Source organism: Larus michahellis, chromosome 6, assembly GCF_964199755.1.
Source record: "Larus michahellis chromosome 6, bLarMic1.1, whole genome shotgun sequence".
NCBI classification, from domain to species: Eukaryota; Metazoa; Chordata; class Aves; order Charadriiformes; family Laridae; genus Larus; species Larus michahellis.
The window spans coordinates 47,255,008-47,272,196 of record NC_133901.1 but is presented as its reverse complement, the minus strand read 5'-3'; the positions used below and the strand labels follow the sequence as shown (position 1 = coordinate 47,272,196).

At 37.9% G+C, this 17,189-nt stretch overlaps 1 protein-coding gene across 4 annotated transcripts in view; it reads right to left on the bottom strand.

Annotated features, from left to right (window-relative positions):
- The window catches only part of DLG5 (discs large MAGUK scaffold protein 5), a 112,655-nt gene that overhangs the window by 56,225 nt on the left and 39,241 nt on the right, over positions 1-17,189 (bottom strand). For all 4 annotated transcript variants that reach the window (XM_074590698.1, XM_074590699.1, XM_074590696.1 and 1 more), the window contains exons 2-3: positions 13,749-13,817; positions 1,575-1,740 (exon numbers count right to left, since the gene is read on the bottom strand). In XM_074590698.1, coding sequence (XP_074446799.1) covers positions 1,575-1,740; positions 13,749-13,817 — 235 coding nt within the window. The remainder of the gene's footprint in view (positions 1-1,574; positions 1,741-13,748; positions 13,818-17,189) is intronic.

Genomic DNA, 17,189 nt, shown 5'->3' with positions numbered 1-17,189 from the left:
ATTCATTTCCCACTCTTCAAATATTTAATTGTTTGGAAGGCAGCATCCTCCATCTAAAATACACTGTCCAAGCACTGCCCAGATGCAATGTTTATTTTGATAAGTTGTTCTTTAAGCTGTAAACTTTTATATTTTCCACAACAGACAAACCCTACACTGCCAGCAGCAGATTGATTTAACAATTAAAGAGCAGAAACTAGGGCAGTCTATAGGACAGCTCATCAGAACTTTATTAATAGCATCCTGGATTATGGAGAGCATAAAAACTATAAAATCCTCAATGCCTAAGCTCTAGTGACTTCAAATAAGAAATCCCTCTGTATAAATAAGTAACTGGAAGCTGTGCAAAAGATACTGACATTTGACAACCTCTTTGTCTCCTGTCCCCACATCACTTGGAGGCCCTTAGATAGAACACAATTCTCTTAAAGTAGCCCTCAGAACTCATGATGGGAGGAAGGGGGCATTAAGATCAGCAGCTAAGAAGTAAACAAAATGCCCAGATTCTCTCAATTCCAGTTTACCATTTCAAATCTTGACCTTATCTCATAAGGACAAAAAGTTTAAAAAAAAACACCTGACCATGTACAGGTAGAGCTGACGAAATAACACATACAAGCAACAAATAAAACATTAAAGTTCGTAAAAGCTATGCATCATGACAACACCTCCCAGAAAATCCGTTCTTTGCTCTTATTTCAGATTCAGTGACAGACTATTTTTTTCAAGGTTCAAAAAATTTCTCTTCCCCGTGCTTACTGCAGGCAAAAAGTACCAGCTCAGTGTGCCCAAAGTCACATTTACAAACATTAGCAGATCTGTAACCCTCTAAAATAAACCAGTTCTGTTTCCTACCCAATAAAACCCTTATCTACAACTAACTCATATGCTCCCTGAGTACTATCTTCCTCATAACTTATCAACCCTCATATTAGAATGAGCTGCATAAGGCTGCTGGCCATTAACTGACTTTGAACACATGTTGTTTTAATTTGGCAGCACCCACAACTTCTCGGCAGAGGAAAGTTCCTTACTCTCAACATGTTAATGCTACACAGTCCCTCAATACATTTATACCAGAAAATGTATCTCCTAAAAAACACTTACTCCCCTCAACAGAAGTCCAAACATCTCCCCCCTTGCAGAAGCACAGGAATAGCTATTTTTTTTCCCTCTCCTCATTTCTGTCCTCCAGCCAAGTACTCAGAGCTATTTCCCCTTTTTCTCTCTTGCTTTCAAAACAGCAAATGTTTCAGACACTGTTCTTTCCCTGCTCGCAACATAACCCAGGAAGCCTCAACAACTTGTTTGCTTTCTTCTCTCAACATAGAGATGAGCCTTACTCCCCTCATTCCCACAGCAAAATTGCTGGAGAAAGCAGGAATAGGCATTCAACAGGCAGCTCCAAAACCCGGATGCTACACATACACCACCACCAGGGTGCAGGTAGGTTACAAGCAACATATATATACACCATTGCAATATCCTTGCTGCTTTACGGGCAAGTGGGAATCAACACACTTGAAAACACTACTGAGGACTAAATTAAAATGTTACATTTCCTTTATTTTCACCTGCAGTCATCAAAAGTCGATCCAGGAGATGAAAGTGCAAGTCGCTTGCGCAGCTCATCCCTCTCACGAGTTACTTGACGGAGCTGATATAATATCGTCTCCAGCTTCTCACTCATCTGTCTCGTATCTATCACAGGTGGTGGAGATGATGCTTTACCAGTCGTACCTGACCAGGGAATAAATAATCGGCAGTCAGAGAACTCCTCAAAAGAACAACACAACTTCACTACAGAAGTTAACACTAGTTCAAAAAATCCTATATTTTTGGTTGCAGAATCCTGTTCAAAAATGAAACTAGTCATGGAAGTTTTCATCAGTGAGTTGACCCAAGAATAACTCCAATTCAGTCAGACCCCATGCTAGCCGAAAGGCCCTATCTGTGTTGCAAGTTAAGTTTGCATGAGTAGGTCCCTTGTTTTCTCACAAACTTACAAGTTGCCAAAAGGCAAGGCGAGTTTGCAGTCACAATTGTAAAGACCTCAGAAACTACCATAGTGACAGAGGCCATAGGTACAAAGTTATCTCCAATGAAGAACCATGTTCTTGCTTCCAAAAGAAAGTAAATTCCACCCACATCTACTCACCCCAGCGACAGCAGAGAAACTGTTACAGCACAGGAGCTCCTTTCCTGTTCCTTTATCTAGCAGTACAGACATATTATTCTACTATATTCTGCCAACATTTATTTTTAATGCAATTCTATGCTTTCACATGTCGTAGTTTATCAGTCCAGTATGCAAAGTTAAAGATTTGACTTGCCAACAAATCATGAGAAACGAGCTTCATTTTTAACAACTTTGGCTAAAACGAGCACATTACAATCACTGCAACTGGACTAACACATCAAATTTCCTCTAAGGGGCAGTCACACATTAAAGAGTTTCGTGGGATCTTTTAATTCTTACCTTTCTTAATATCAGAGATGAACAATGATGCCTACTGTCTTCTCAGAGAGCTACACCAACACAAAGAGGTCTTCTTCCACATGAGAGATGAGAGTGTGGTGTGTTATGTTTCACAATATGCTGACAATTAAGTCAACTGTAATTATAGTTCTGCCCATTTTAATCCCAGGCACATAAGAGCAAACTCAAAGATACAGGTCACAGACGAGAAAGTTAAAGGCCTAAATGTATACAGGAGATTACTATTTTCTACCCAAACTAGAAATTCTAGAAATAGTTTACATAATTATACACTTGAAACAGTTGCTAACATAAGTAGTAACTTGTTAGGATGTACCTTTATTATGCCTCTTTTTAAAATGAAGAAACAAAAGACACAACAGTAAAATAATCAAGTAAAGTAATTTCACCTGATCAAATGCTAACGAGTTGCAAGGATTGGCTTATCTCTAAACCCAGTTCAGGAAAGGTACGGCAGAATGCAAAAACTCCCTTCAACTTTTAAGTAGAATCACCTGTGCCTTAAAGTTCCCACACAAAAATAACGGCAGGGTCAGGGCTATCATACATACAGCATCTAGAATAATAGGATCCTTGTTCTCATTCCTTTCAGCTGTTACTGTAATTCTATAATGAGAATTTATGAGCACAGACTGTTCTTTTAATCTAACTATTGCATAATAATGTATGTAAATGCTCTAATAGCAAACTGAAGAAATAAAAAAATGCAGGAACTGCCTGCATTCTGTGGAAAGACACAAACTCACATCATTCAAAAGAATTCCCAATGGAGGCTGCATCTGGGCCTTCTCCTACTACTTTGTTTCACTCCTCCATCCAGATGGAGTCCCTTCATCCATAAGGACTAAGGATCTCGCCCTTTTAAAGTGCGGCTATCCTTTCTTTTTCTAAAAATAGAACCATTCTACATAATTTTTAATGAAGATTATACAGAAATTAATAATAAAACAAATGCACTACCCTAGGCTCACTATACAGGGAATAAACAGGGGGAAAAAAAACCAAGTGGACAGATAAAAAAAAGTCAGAATATGTATTCATTTGGAATAGTTTGGACACATCAGTGAGCATGGAATTTCACAAACAAATTAAAAGGTAAGGACAGACAAACCTAATTCAGGCACTGACAGGCTGCATGGTCTTGGGTAAATTCCGTGGCAGCCCTCTCACTTCAGCTGACACATCAGAATATGCGTAACACTGAAAAAGTCCCCTTTCTCACCCTTACACGGGAGTTCAAAGCTTATCTGTCATCCCAGGGCCACTTGCGAGCAAAACTGATGAACAGGATGCAAGGGGCAGAATAGGAAGGAGGAGATAAATCAGGAAGGCTGGTGTGCTTTACAGGGAGGAAAGGGCATTGGATTAACAATAGTCCATCACTAGTATCAGTGTTAACCCCAGCAGCAGTCCCACGGACAAAGTCCACTACACAAGTCCTACACAAGCCTGCAACAGCTGCTCCGGGAATCTAAAACATAGTAAAAGGAGGTAAAGAGTTATACCTAGTCTCCTCCACCGCTTCCTCCCCTAGCTTTGACAACATCCCAGTGACAATCCTCTTCAGGCGAGAACACTTGCGCACACAGTCCCAAAACTGTGCCAAGCAAGACAAGACTGCTTTAAATAAAGACAGGCAAATTAGCCTTAGGAAAGAAGCTTTCTCGACTAACGTGAAGCCATTCATCTTAGTACCAGACAAGGTTATTTTTCATTAACTTGTCACTTTTTACAAGTACATCAACAAATACTTTCATCTCAAATGCAATGATATTGTTGTCAACGCATAATGCCAGCCAAGAGATGTACACCTTTTAAGTGCTGTAACAACACAGATCACTACGATCCAGATATTCCCCCTCTTACCCTTAAAAGAAATCCAAAGAGCTTATCTTTGGCTTGATTTACTAACAACCTTACATTTTCAATAGTTGTACAAAAGGTCTCATAAATGTTAAATCAGATTTGCAGATGCTCAAAAAAAAAAAAAAAAAAACAAAACCAAACCAACTAAAAACTTCAGTAAACTCTGCTTTCATCAGAAAAATTCAATACTCTATTTCCTTTAACGGGGCTTTTATAGCTGAATGCTAAAAGCATTTTATTGCATTTGACATTCTGATGCAGTAGAAGGAAAGTGACCTGTGCTTCCAGCTTTGTATTCTTTTTCCATCTGATTGCGTATTTTACGCAACAGTACTTCCTTTCTGTACTTTAACCAGTCAAACAGGTCTTAAAATGTACAAGCCTAAAGGCTGACTCTCCATTATCCAAATTATGCCACCTTTCAGTAACTCACCTGCTTTCTCAGACAACCCGGATTTGTGAAAATGTATTTAGTGCAAGATCTGCCAAGTGCAACTCACCTGTGTGCTTCGGGAAAGCCTCACGACTCATTTTTCATGTGAGCTGCACTTGGGCTGTGAGAACCCAAGCGTATGGAAGTCACTTCCCCGGCCAGCCCCCACCTAAGCGCCATCCGCCAAGGCCTGAAACAGTCTGGCAGCAGCGACGCGTCCTGTGAGCAAAACGTATTTTGCCCATAACACAGCACATGCATTAAGTAGCGGATGTGCATTGACTAAAGCAAGACATTGCAGGATTTCCATCATACGTTGTATAAAAGAAAAGCCTTAAAAACCAGAAGCTGGAGCTATTGTATCTTCCCTAATTATACTCCAAATGTTGCACTTCACAGAAAGATCTTTTATTTTTGTACATACCAAATACCCTTGGTATTGTAGTACATACCAAATACAATTCTTGATGATTAATCATCACTGATTGAAGAGATAATACAGCCACACAGAAACCACTGCTCAGCTTCATATTTGGGGATGGGGTAGCACACTTTTTGGGGAGGGGGGGGGGGGGGGAGAGAGAGAGAGAGAACATTTTAAGAGAAATGGGGCTGGGAAACTTGTTAAACTGACCAAGATGTACCATAATGCCGAATCAATATAATGTTGAGGTGGGAAAATGAACCAAAGCATAAACAGCTACTTTTAAGAAATACCATTAACGTATTTTGAATTATAATAAACTCACTACTCTGAGAAATACACTTGTATGACAGGTTGAACTAAACACAATCTGTCACAAGCTAACAGAATGCCTGAATTCTACAACAATTTTTTAAAACTCGTCTTATAGATTTGTGCCAATTCTTGCTTGCAAACAAATAGCAGACTATTCATTGTTCAGTCAAGCCTTTTTCATTGCCTGCTTTCATAAAAAAAAATAAAATCAACAGGGCATTCAGAATATTATTTCTTTATGGCCTTGCAAATCATGACACAAAACGTTAAAAAAGACTTGCAAGATATATTGCAAAGCAAGATCAACAGGGTTTCTCCCCAAGCTCAGGAAGGGGTGGGGAGTTAAGACTTACGCCTGCTGTAGGAAAATGCATGCTAAAATATTTACTTTCTTTCAGTAATTTATGAGGACTAGAACAGGATTACATCGCAAAAGTTACCATTTAGATACATTTCTTCAGATATATCTTTTGAAGTGGTCTTGAAATAGCGGTGAGCACAGAACAGAATTGTACGTAGGTGAAATAAAGTGTTAGTAAAAACAAGCATCAGTACATTGAGGAAAGGAAACTAAAAGGTACAATAATGAACTGTGGACACAGTTCCATCTGACAGACAGAAAACCTAATAGGTTATGAAAGCAGTGAGGATCATGTAACATGCAAAGACAAAAGAATGGGTATTTGTTTTAATGCAGAACATAACAAGCTAAACAAAACCACCAGCATATAAAACAAACTTTCAAATTCAGTAAGTTTAAGACTTTAGAAAGAACTGAACAGTGGTTCTAGGAAGACCGATATTAAAGAAAATCTACAACCTAATACTCAAAAATAGCAAGGAGGTGGAAAAAGAGGCAGATGTGTCAATTCAAGGAGTCCTTGCAGAACTTTGCTGAGCTAAAACACAATAGAGAGTAAAATCTGTTACCATGACCAAGGAAAATACAACTGAAGCTTCTGGGTTTGAACATTGAGGAGCTGCCTGAAGGGAAAGCTCAAACCCTACATGTGTCAGGCTTATAACCCCGCACACTGAAAGCGTAACCTAGACAAAAGTGTCTGAGCCAAACCCAAGGGGGACAACGACTAGGGTCAACCACTGCACACCGACCAAGGGGATGAGACTCCACCAGCCTTCATTCCTTCCTTCACATCTCCTGCAGAGGAGTTGTGAGCATCATCTCACCATACTGATCTCCTGAACGTATAGACTGATACAGGGCCTCAGGGAGTAGTGAAAGACACTGTGCGTGGAGTCATGCTGTCTGCAGTGCAGGAGACGGGTACTCACACACACTATATTTCCACTGAAATCATTACAGACCAACCAAATCCTCAGAAATTCCTCCAGGGAGCTGCTAAATGTTAGGAAGATATTATAGCAAACAAAATACCATGAAGTGGTCAGCTATTCACCAGTGGTTCTCAAATCCTGTCTACACAGGACCCTTAACAGACTAAGAATTACCTCAAACTGAGTTGTTACAGGAAATGTTAAAAAAAAAAAAAACAACAACAAAAAACACCCCAAAGCCAAACACAACCACAACCAATCAAACAAAGAACCCCAAACAAAAACCAAAAAACCCCAACCCTCCTCCTCCAAGACTGCATCAGTATACACCAGCAAAGTTGACTTTTTTTGTTGTTACTATTGCTTTTTTTAAAACAGGACATCACATCCACTGACTAATTCTTGGGTACGTCTGAAATGACAGAAGTTGAGAGAACACTGTGCATGACTACATGTCAAACCATACCTGCCTGGAAATGGACACCATAGAAGTCAATGATAATACAATAACACTATTTAAAGTGCTTATTACTTAAGAGAAGATGGTTATTAACAAACATACTGAAAATTATGTAAAGATATTAAGGATCAATCCTAGAGACATCTAGATGATTCACGAACAGAGTAAAATAGAAGGAGAGTGAAGTTACTTTAAGTTTGTGGAAGAGGGTGTTTATTTCCTAAGTTAAAAGTCTTGTTTGCAGTAAACTAAACAAGTACTCTTCAGAGCAAAGGACAAGTAAATTACATAGGAAATAGACCTATAAGAGGTTGAATTCTGTCATTGAGGCCAAATTTTACAGGAAAATGACTTCCTAATAGAGAGACTGATTGGCGAGGAGGTGGAACAAAGGCAATCACTGCAGTCCAGAAAAGGATTCTGATGTGGTGTACTGGTAGTGATTCCAGCACCTTTCCTCATTCATTTGTGGCCATTGAGCAGGTGTAAGACTATGACTTGTTCCTTTGTCAGTATGTGTTAACTCTTGAGGTACCTTTACCAAATATAAATTTTGTATTTGTGTTAGTAAAAAAAAAAACTAAGAAAAGCAATGAGAGATCCCTATAGGCTGTTGGGAGGGGAAACATATAAATCACTTTTTCAGACAAAGAACAAGTGTTTATCTTTGACTGAAAGAGTATCATAAACCACACCTGCAACTGAACACTTCCTATGAATAGTAAAAACAATTACTTTGTTATATACGGCTGTAGAAAGCGTGAAGCCATAAACTGAAATCACAACAACATAAAGGGACAGTTGTCAAAACAGCCAACATAGAAACTGGGAATGAATACACATTGTTAGGAAGAAATTATCATCTGACGGGGGTGGGGGGGGGGTGGGTGGGAAGGGTAATGTTAGCTTTGGAGTAAGAAGGCTTTCAGATTAAGTAACTTGAAATGCAATTAGTGAAAAACTATCTGTAAATAGCCTGTCAGGCTGATAAGCTAACAAAGCGTTAAGCAAGGAAATACTGTCAGTTGGACAAGCTTGGTGGCGTCAGACATATGACCACCTGATGGCTGGCAAGAAAAAGTCATAAAGTTGTAGTGCCAACGGCGGTGGTTTTTACAGACTGATACGTAAATTCCCATAGGAAAAGGTAGTACAGTGATACGAACAGTGAAGAACAAGAAAAAACACTTATGACTAAAAAAGCAAAACCATTTGCATAGAACTGAACAGCTGGAACAATAATAGTCTGTTGAAAGTTAAAAGATAAAGGTGATAATATGCAATGTGGAATGAAGAGGGCACAAGATTGACAGCTGTAATCACAACAATGCAAAAAGATCTGTCTGTGGAAAAAAGGAAATCATACATGTGGAAAGAGGAAAGGCCTTTTCCATTCCCAAAATGCTCTCATTAAGATCTCAGTATATTTTCAAAGAATGGAAGAATACGTAATGCCTTTCCGTTAAAAAACTCATCGTGAAAAAGCATAACACAGGCTATCCTCATAGCTATAGCCTGACTGCTGCATGTGAGCTGCTGGTTTCTTTGAAACAATATTTCTTAAAAAAGAAAAAAAAAAATCTGTTCATTGAGGAGGGGAAGAAGTATCATATTTTTAAAGCACTAAAGGAGCAAAAACCCCATATTTTTAAAGCACTTTGAAGTTTTATTATGATACTAGGTTAAGTAAAAAACCAGCTCAATTCCAGAAACTATAATGCTGTCATAGCATCATATTGCTCAGGTCAGTAATGTGTTACTGGAGGCTGTAAAAGTAGTGTTGGATATCAAAAGTCGTGAAACATATCCTTTAAAGTCAATTCACAGAGGCTTTTTTAGGTGACATGGGCCAGAACAAGAACTTACCTGGCTATTTTAAAAATAAAGAAAGGAGCCTGATTTGGGAAGAAAAGTAAAAAATAAAAAAGATGGAAACTGGAAGTAGAGTAGATAATCAAGAGATGCACAGAAACTTAGAAGGACACTGTGTAACTATCTCCCATAGCAAACAAACCTGGTGGTTTCAGGCTGGAGTATTGTATAAGTAGGGTGATATTTGGCTGATAGTTTATCATCTACAGATAATCTTTCAGAACACTGGCCTTCCATCTTTCCTTACAGGTCCAGAAAATTATCTGCTGGGATACATAAAGAACATTTGGTACAGCCCCTCCCTGTTCAAGCAGGACCACTTAGAGCCAGTTGTCCAGGACTAGGTCACTGAAGTTCAATTCAGTGCTTGGTGAGCATTTGTCTTCAAAATTATAAATGTCAAAAGACTGAGTGCACTACACAAACTGGTGCTCTTTTTTTCATGAAGGTCTTTATTCTGTGTTCTTTTCCTCTCCGTTATCATGACCAGTCAAGTGGGAGACCAGCCAGTGACTGTCACGTATAGCTCTGTTACTGGTTTCTATCCAATTCCTAAGCGACACTGTTGTTCCGTGCTTGGCACACCAGGCACTGGATCTCCATAACTAATTATTCTGATGTCAGAAATGCAGGATTGTAGCTTCATTCAGAGAGTCTGCTGGGCACGGGGAGTGGGCAGATGAAGGATGCTTCTATTTACACACAAAAATCTTTGTGATTAGCCAAGAGCAAAGAGAAAGGAAATACAGAGAGACCATGACAATTTGATGAGGATTTGTTCCTTTGGGGGGAAGAAGGCAGGACTGAAGCACAATAGTGTGATGCAGGGATTACAGGAGTTTATATCATACCTCTTTTGGAAAATAACAGTGAATATTTGCCCTCAGTTACATCAAAACTACCTATTTGACATGCACAGCATGAACTTTATTAATACACAGGAAAGAAAAGGAGGGAAGCATAGGAGAAAAAAAGAAAATATTGCCAACTAAACCAATTTTAAATGGTGAGGAAAATACACAAGAAAAACCCGTAAAGAGCAATGATCTGTCACTCTGTACTTTTACTTACATACCCATACAAAAGAAAAAAGGCAGATACACCTATGGTCAAGGCAGATAAACCTATGAAGAGAAGCTTCTTCCCCAAAGCTGCTACCTTGCTGCTACACGGGTGGGAAAACTGGCTTCCACTCAACTGCTTATTCTACCACACGCACATGAGGATGGCAGTTCATTCTTGCTGCATCCCTCAAACACCCCTCAAGCCCATCTAGGCAGGGAAAATAAATAAAGCTTGGATGACAACACAGTATTCGGGACAGACTAGCCCTAAACTCTTCTCTGAGTCACATACAAGTTACATCACTCCTTGCTCTCTTCCTATATTATGACTGTGACATTACTGAAGACCAAGAGAACCCCATTGTATCCATTTGTTCCCCATACAGAAGCTGTTCCGTAACTGCTCATCCATGCTGCTGCTCTCCGTGCTTGCTGCCCTCTTCTATTTCAACGGAGAATCAGAACTGCAAATTTATCCAAGACTCAGGTACACCATGGGTTTATACAGCGATAAAATTACGTTCTCTCATCTTTCCCTCTTCCTTTCCAAACCCTAAACACCATGTGCAATTTATTTGACCAAGAATATGTCCATGTTTTCTTAGAACTACCTTTTAAGAACAGTCATCTAAGTGCTATTTAAGCTTAGTTCTTAGATCAGGGTCTCTTTCTGGAAAATAAGCCATATATAAAAAAGATTATATAAGATTATATAAGACAAAGAATTATCTCAATTTCACAACATCCTGGCTTATGTGGAAGTGTCTCAGAAAAAAAAAAAAGATCATCTAATTAAGAATGCTGTCAGCAGAAACCACCTCTAACAATAGCTAGGGTGATTAAGGTTGGGAAGAAAACATGAAGCACATGGACATACTGTTCTCTAGTTACTTTTATGGAGTCCAAGGACTACAAATGAAAGATTGTATTATCTCTCCTAATTAGAGGATGCTAAGATTCACTCTCTGCGTCTTTACCTGGGCTTCCTAGTGGCCCAAATACCTTTCTCATTTGTTCTGAAAGGTCAAATGTGTAAACGTGTTTCTGAGCTGCTTGACAAAAAAAAGCAAGGCAGACCAGAAATAAAAATTTGTTAAATAATAATGAAAACCAGCGTTTTGAACTCAGGAATAATAAAATAGATTCCTTTTCTGCCCCATGAGGAAGGCACATGTGAGTGGGGAAATTAAAACACTGTTTTACATGCATGTGTGTATACATATAACTATCAAACTGAACATATTCCAAAGTTTATATTGTCTCCAAACCATGAGCTGTTGACCTTTTTTCACCGATGCATTCATTTCACAGACAAAACTTGTAATTTCCACCACACAGAACTACCCGTGTAAAAACGTATTCCAGGGAGATGAGGGGCAGGCGGGGAAGATGTATGTAAAATTCCTGAGACACTATAGCAACTCAGTATTTGTTGGGATTCCATTCAAAGAAGTCATATGAAGCCTTTGGGGAGCTGGCATGCAAACAGTTTCAGTTATGATGGTTTGTCATTCAACAAATCAGTCAGTATTAAAATAATCTGACTGCAGCTTTGAAGTGGCTTGCAAACACGTCTATTAGAATATGTTGGTTATTAAGCAAAGAAATTTTGCTATTGATATTACATCACATTAAAAATATTATCCTTTGCATAACAAGATGTGAGGATTGGCAAAGAAATGATACTCATGAATAACAAGTCTATGACCAGACTATAAAACAACCACGACAGCTTAAAACAAAGAATTCCCCTAGCTGTTAATGTACTAAATATTAAACACCTAACTCACTTGAATCATTTGAATAATACAAAACTATGGAGAATACCAGAACACAACTTCTGTTTAATAGTGGGTCACTTAATTTTTAGGTTATTAATAACTTTGATCACTGCATACACCAAAGGCATAAAACACTCCTAAGGACAGCCCTTTAGGTAAAATACACAAATCAGGATTCAGCATGAATTTCAATGTTTTGAAACATGAACAAAAGATAGTACAGAAAGAATTCAGTTCTGACTCACATATAGGAATAATGGATGTCTCAGAAGTAACATGCCAAATTCTAAATAAGTGCTCAGGAACAGGAATCACATAAGGTACTATGCCACAGAAAATTAATAAAATGGAAAATAGAGGCAAAACATCTGTATCTGGCAATTGGTCACTGTTAAAGCAGAAGTTCTCTTTGTGATGGCAAACACTAGCTGTTCATCTACCTACCCTTACTTCCAAAATTATAAAAGGTCAGGTACAAAGAACCGAGGATGTGCATTCACAAAGTTACAAAAATTAAAAAAAAAAAAAAAAAAAAAGCTTTAAGTGTACCTTTCCTTTTTAAAATCAGGAAGACAAGACTAGAAAGGATCAGCTATATCTTCTATTTCAGGCACCAGTTCATCCAATTATTCCACAAACTTACTGAATTTCACCTTAGAATAAATTACTTTTTTTTTTTTTTTTTTTTTTTTTTGAGTCTGGTTGTTCGAAAAATTTATAAGCTTTTTTCTTCCTATTCCCGGCCCTAATTTACTCATAGCAAATCAAATCATACCCTTCCTTCAGGTAATAGAATACAAGTGTGATCTTGATAAAAATCAACCTAACGTGTCACAGCTTCCCGTATTTTCAGCAAATAGATCAGTCAACCCTAAAATCTTGTTCATGCATGCTGGAGTTAAAAGTTCAACTCAATGACGGCAACAGATGTCTACCCACATCCTTAAACAGACAACTGCCTTGCCTGCTGGTGTCAGGGAAGTCTACAGATGCTTGACACAACACTGGAACTTTAAATATGCAAGAGCCTGCATTCCCTACCCAAGGCAAGTGACTTTTACATAGATTTCACAATAAAAAGTATTTGTGTAATTAAAGAAGAGGCAAACTAACAGCTAATACAGCTATTCCAAGATCATCTTCTTGTTAGGGGTCTTTTGTCCACATTTCTTTCTCCTCTAGTTAGGCTGGTATTTAATATTTTGTCTTTCACAATGACATTTAAAACCAAGAAAATGAAGCAATTCATTGCATGCAGGGGAAAAAAGGGTTAAAGCTTGCAGCCACTTCCAAAAGTTTAAAAGGCTATGACCTTGGCTAATAATATTTTTAATTTCTATCATGCTTTTAACTCTGATTACAATTTTCACATCTACATAAATATACACATACATGCATGCCTATATATATTTTTACAGGCACAGACTTGTAAAAGCCTAACTTTGCCATTTTTACATCATTTTACTAAGTAACTCAAAGCGCAGATACATCATTTAATGTATCCAAACATAACATTTTTACTGGCAACACCTGCATACAGCCATGAAAAGGCTTAACTTGCACTACACAAAATGGATATACTTTTTCCTGGTGAAGACGCGTGGTTACATCTTATAGCTCAGCTTCTTTGATTTTATGACCGGAATCCCTCTACCATTCCCAAAGGCAACCTTAAAAACTTTTCTCCCAGCTCCCAAAGAGACGCCCATCAAGTTTTTAGATTAATACTTTACTCACCAACGCTACTCAGAGAACTGCTGCTTTCAGAATCTGAAGGCATTATGGACAGCACGCTGTAAGTAGACCCTAAAATTAGAAAAATAAAGACAGTATTACTTTTTTTTTTTCCTTTTCCTCTCCCCAAACCAAGTTAACCATTCATTTTCTTCATACTGTAGATGCCAAATATACTAAATTAGAGAGAAGGCACATCACTAATGCATAAAAATCTAATAGGAAAAGTATAATTTGGAAAGGAACGTTGCGCTGTGCGCATAGTAGGGAATCAGTTTGGATGAAATGTTAAAAATGAGTTCAGCAAAATATCAAATTAACACAATGGTTATTCCAGATGCAGTGAAAATAGAGAGTTCCATCTCTACATTATGAAGACTATGAGCAATACCGTGACAACACTCAAAATCTATTTTGGTTTCTTATCATTTTACATATACCAGTTCCTATTTCATTGTGTAACTGATTTGTATTCTTATCCTCAAACTTTACTTCAGACTTAGAAATTTCATTTCATTGGGAAATACATTTTGCTTGCATCCATCTGCAACTTTCAGTATCTAACGTTAAAAGCAAGGACCTACAAAGCTATCTGCTGTTACTGATGACAGCAACAGCAAGTTCTTTCACTTATTAATAGATCAATAGACAGAGGTGCCTTTTATTTTAGTTATTTTTTGAAGTATGCTAGATTTTACTTAACAGAATAACTAGTAAAACAGGTCTTTCTTCAACACCTTACAAACTAAACAGCTCCACCATCCCTCAAAAACAGGATAAACACGCTGCAGTAAAGACAGGGAGCAATTATGTGCAAAAACGACTTGAAATCTGGTCCATTTTGAGCACTAGCCAGAATGTGAGACCTGTCTTCACAACAGCCAAGCTCAAAGACTGTTTCAATACTTTCAGGAGCTGCCTTTCCTATAGTCCTCCCTCTCATGTTGCAATATTTGTTTCTTCCGATCTCTTTGAAATTAAGAAATAAAAACTGAGAAGCAGCATGAGATTAAACGCATGGATCTACCTTTAAAATAGATTAAAGGACAGGCTGGAAACTAAAAAAGAAATCCTAGTTTTTGCTCCTCTGCTTCTTACTAGGGGAAAGACATGACATCTGTAACTACCACGGTGCTAGATGAAGGAAAGACAAGATGTGATAAAATAAGTTTACTAACAACAGAAGCAACAACAGCAAAGTGAATTTTAAAAAAGCAAAGACACTTAGGGCCTGATCTTCAGCTAGCAAAAGGGACATGGACCACAGCTTTCACAGGGTGTGTTTATTTATCTTTACAGAGAATGAGGCTCCTATATCTGATAAAAGAAGTGATGTCTAGGCAAAAGCAAACTTAAACAAGTATTTGAATGTAAGAAAAACTCCCTCCAAGCAAATCCTCTGGTTTTATTAGCAGACACTGCAGAAACTAACTACCAGAAAAAGAACTGAATCTTGAAGTAGACCCTTTAACCTGACAAATCCCTGTGAAAAATTATTCAAAATATATTGGTTACAGATAGTTCTAGTTGATTGTACGGGATGCAAGTTTTTTTGTTTTGTTCTGATTTTTGAATAAAACACATGACAAGCACGACACTGACAGACTGGCTTCAGAAAAAAAAATAATCTGATGCATATTTTTGCTTCCATCTCAAATATTTTCACCTAACAGTTAAAGCTGTCTTCCTATTTCATTAAAGCTTATTAAAAGCAAAGTAATTTCTGCATTAAAATCAACCTCTCTGCGTATTCTATACTAGTATGACTTGCAGTATTTCTTGTAGTCTGAACTAGAAGGATTAGAATCGTAAGGGAAGCTAAAAAAAGCAGATCAATATATTAAACAAAGTAGTACATCTTTATGACAGACAACATGTACCGAGACTGTATCAAAGCTGCGTGGGACTCAAGCACAATAAAATCTTGTGCCAGAAAGTGACACTTCATTGTACTCAGCAATTTAAGGCAAAATTGCCCAGTTCCTCTAAAAGATTATATAGGGGTCCCATACCTAAACAAACTTTTACTGATTGTTAGCTGCTTTTGCTTCCTTTTAGGAGTGCAGAAAAAGAAAAAAGACTCAAAATCTCATCATCTGAGCTGATCTTGCTTTTCTTTATCTTCAAGAAGCACTGTTACTCTCTGTCTTCTTTTCTCATGTTAAAAGCCAGAGCCAGGACTTAAAACGAGTTAAGTTCTGCTTTCTGGAACAGACAGAAAAGTTTTGTGAAGCTGACTTTATCAATGGAGACATATGACTCTCCCTAGCGATGTTCTTAAAACATTAGCTCAGATTTGTAAATGCAAGATCCGGTATGCATGGCATGTTATCACAAGAAAGTGTACAATTGTGAAGAGAGGAGGAATCGTCTGACCCATTCATAGTTCCTCACGTCTAACAAAAAAAAAAAAAAAAAACCCAACCACAAAAAACTAGTGGCATTTGTTTGGCTTCCCAGGCTGTTCGTGGGTATGTTTGGGTTTGGTTTGGTTTTTAAACTACACAGGATACTAATCCATTATCTGCAGCATGTGTTACCTGTCACAAGAAGCAGTATTAGTAAGCATCAGAAACAACAATCAGAGGACCCTACATAGCTTTCACAATACTAAAATTCATCTGTATCCAATCTATCCAATTCAGGCTAGAGTAGCATGGTACTTGACGTATTCTGCTTGATCAAACTAGTCATACCTCAGTAGTACCTGAAAACGCTCCAAGACAGCATTTCCCCTCTCTATAGGACGCCTCCTCACATAAATGAAAACACTCAAAATCACCCCAGCAAGAACTCAGATACAAGCAAAAAAGGCAAGGAAAAAGGCACAAGCTACTTTCTATAATGAAAGGCACTAGAACACTCTGTTTATTCATGAGCTACACAAACATGATATTTTAAGAAATTTGTTGCAAAACCACCACCGCCCTTGCTAAGCAATTTTCCACTTTATTGCAAATTCTTAAGTCTTTCTGACTGTCCATCTTGTCAAATTACACAAAAAATAACATCAGAACACAAAACCGAATAAGAAGCCACGACTACTTTTTCAGGTTAATGTTGAAAGTGCTTCACACCTAGGGGTTCACATGCATTTCGCCCTACTTTTCCAAATATTTCTTTCATATTTTACCGCTCGTATTCACCTTGCATGCCAAAGTCCCCCAGTACAAAAAATTCCTAGATCTGATTTCAATTCACTGACTCATAACAATCGCTGACACATTCTTTAAGTTCAAACCTACAACTTGAAATTACAGTGTTCTGAGAAACACCGTAGATACTACTCACACTTAATTTAAAAAAAATAAAGAAGTGACCTGTCTTTTGCAGATACGCATTTGTACAGAGAAGAACAAGAGCATAAGCATCCTGTCTTTGCATGGCAGACTTGCTTTTCGGGTATTTTGCTTTTGCTCGTCCAGATTAAGCTTTGGATCAGCT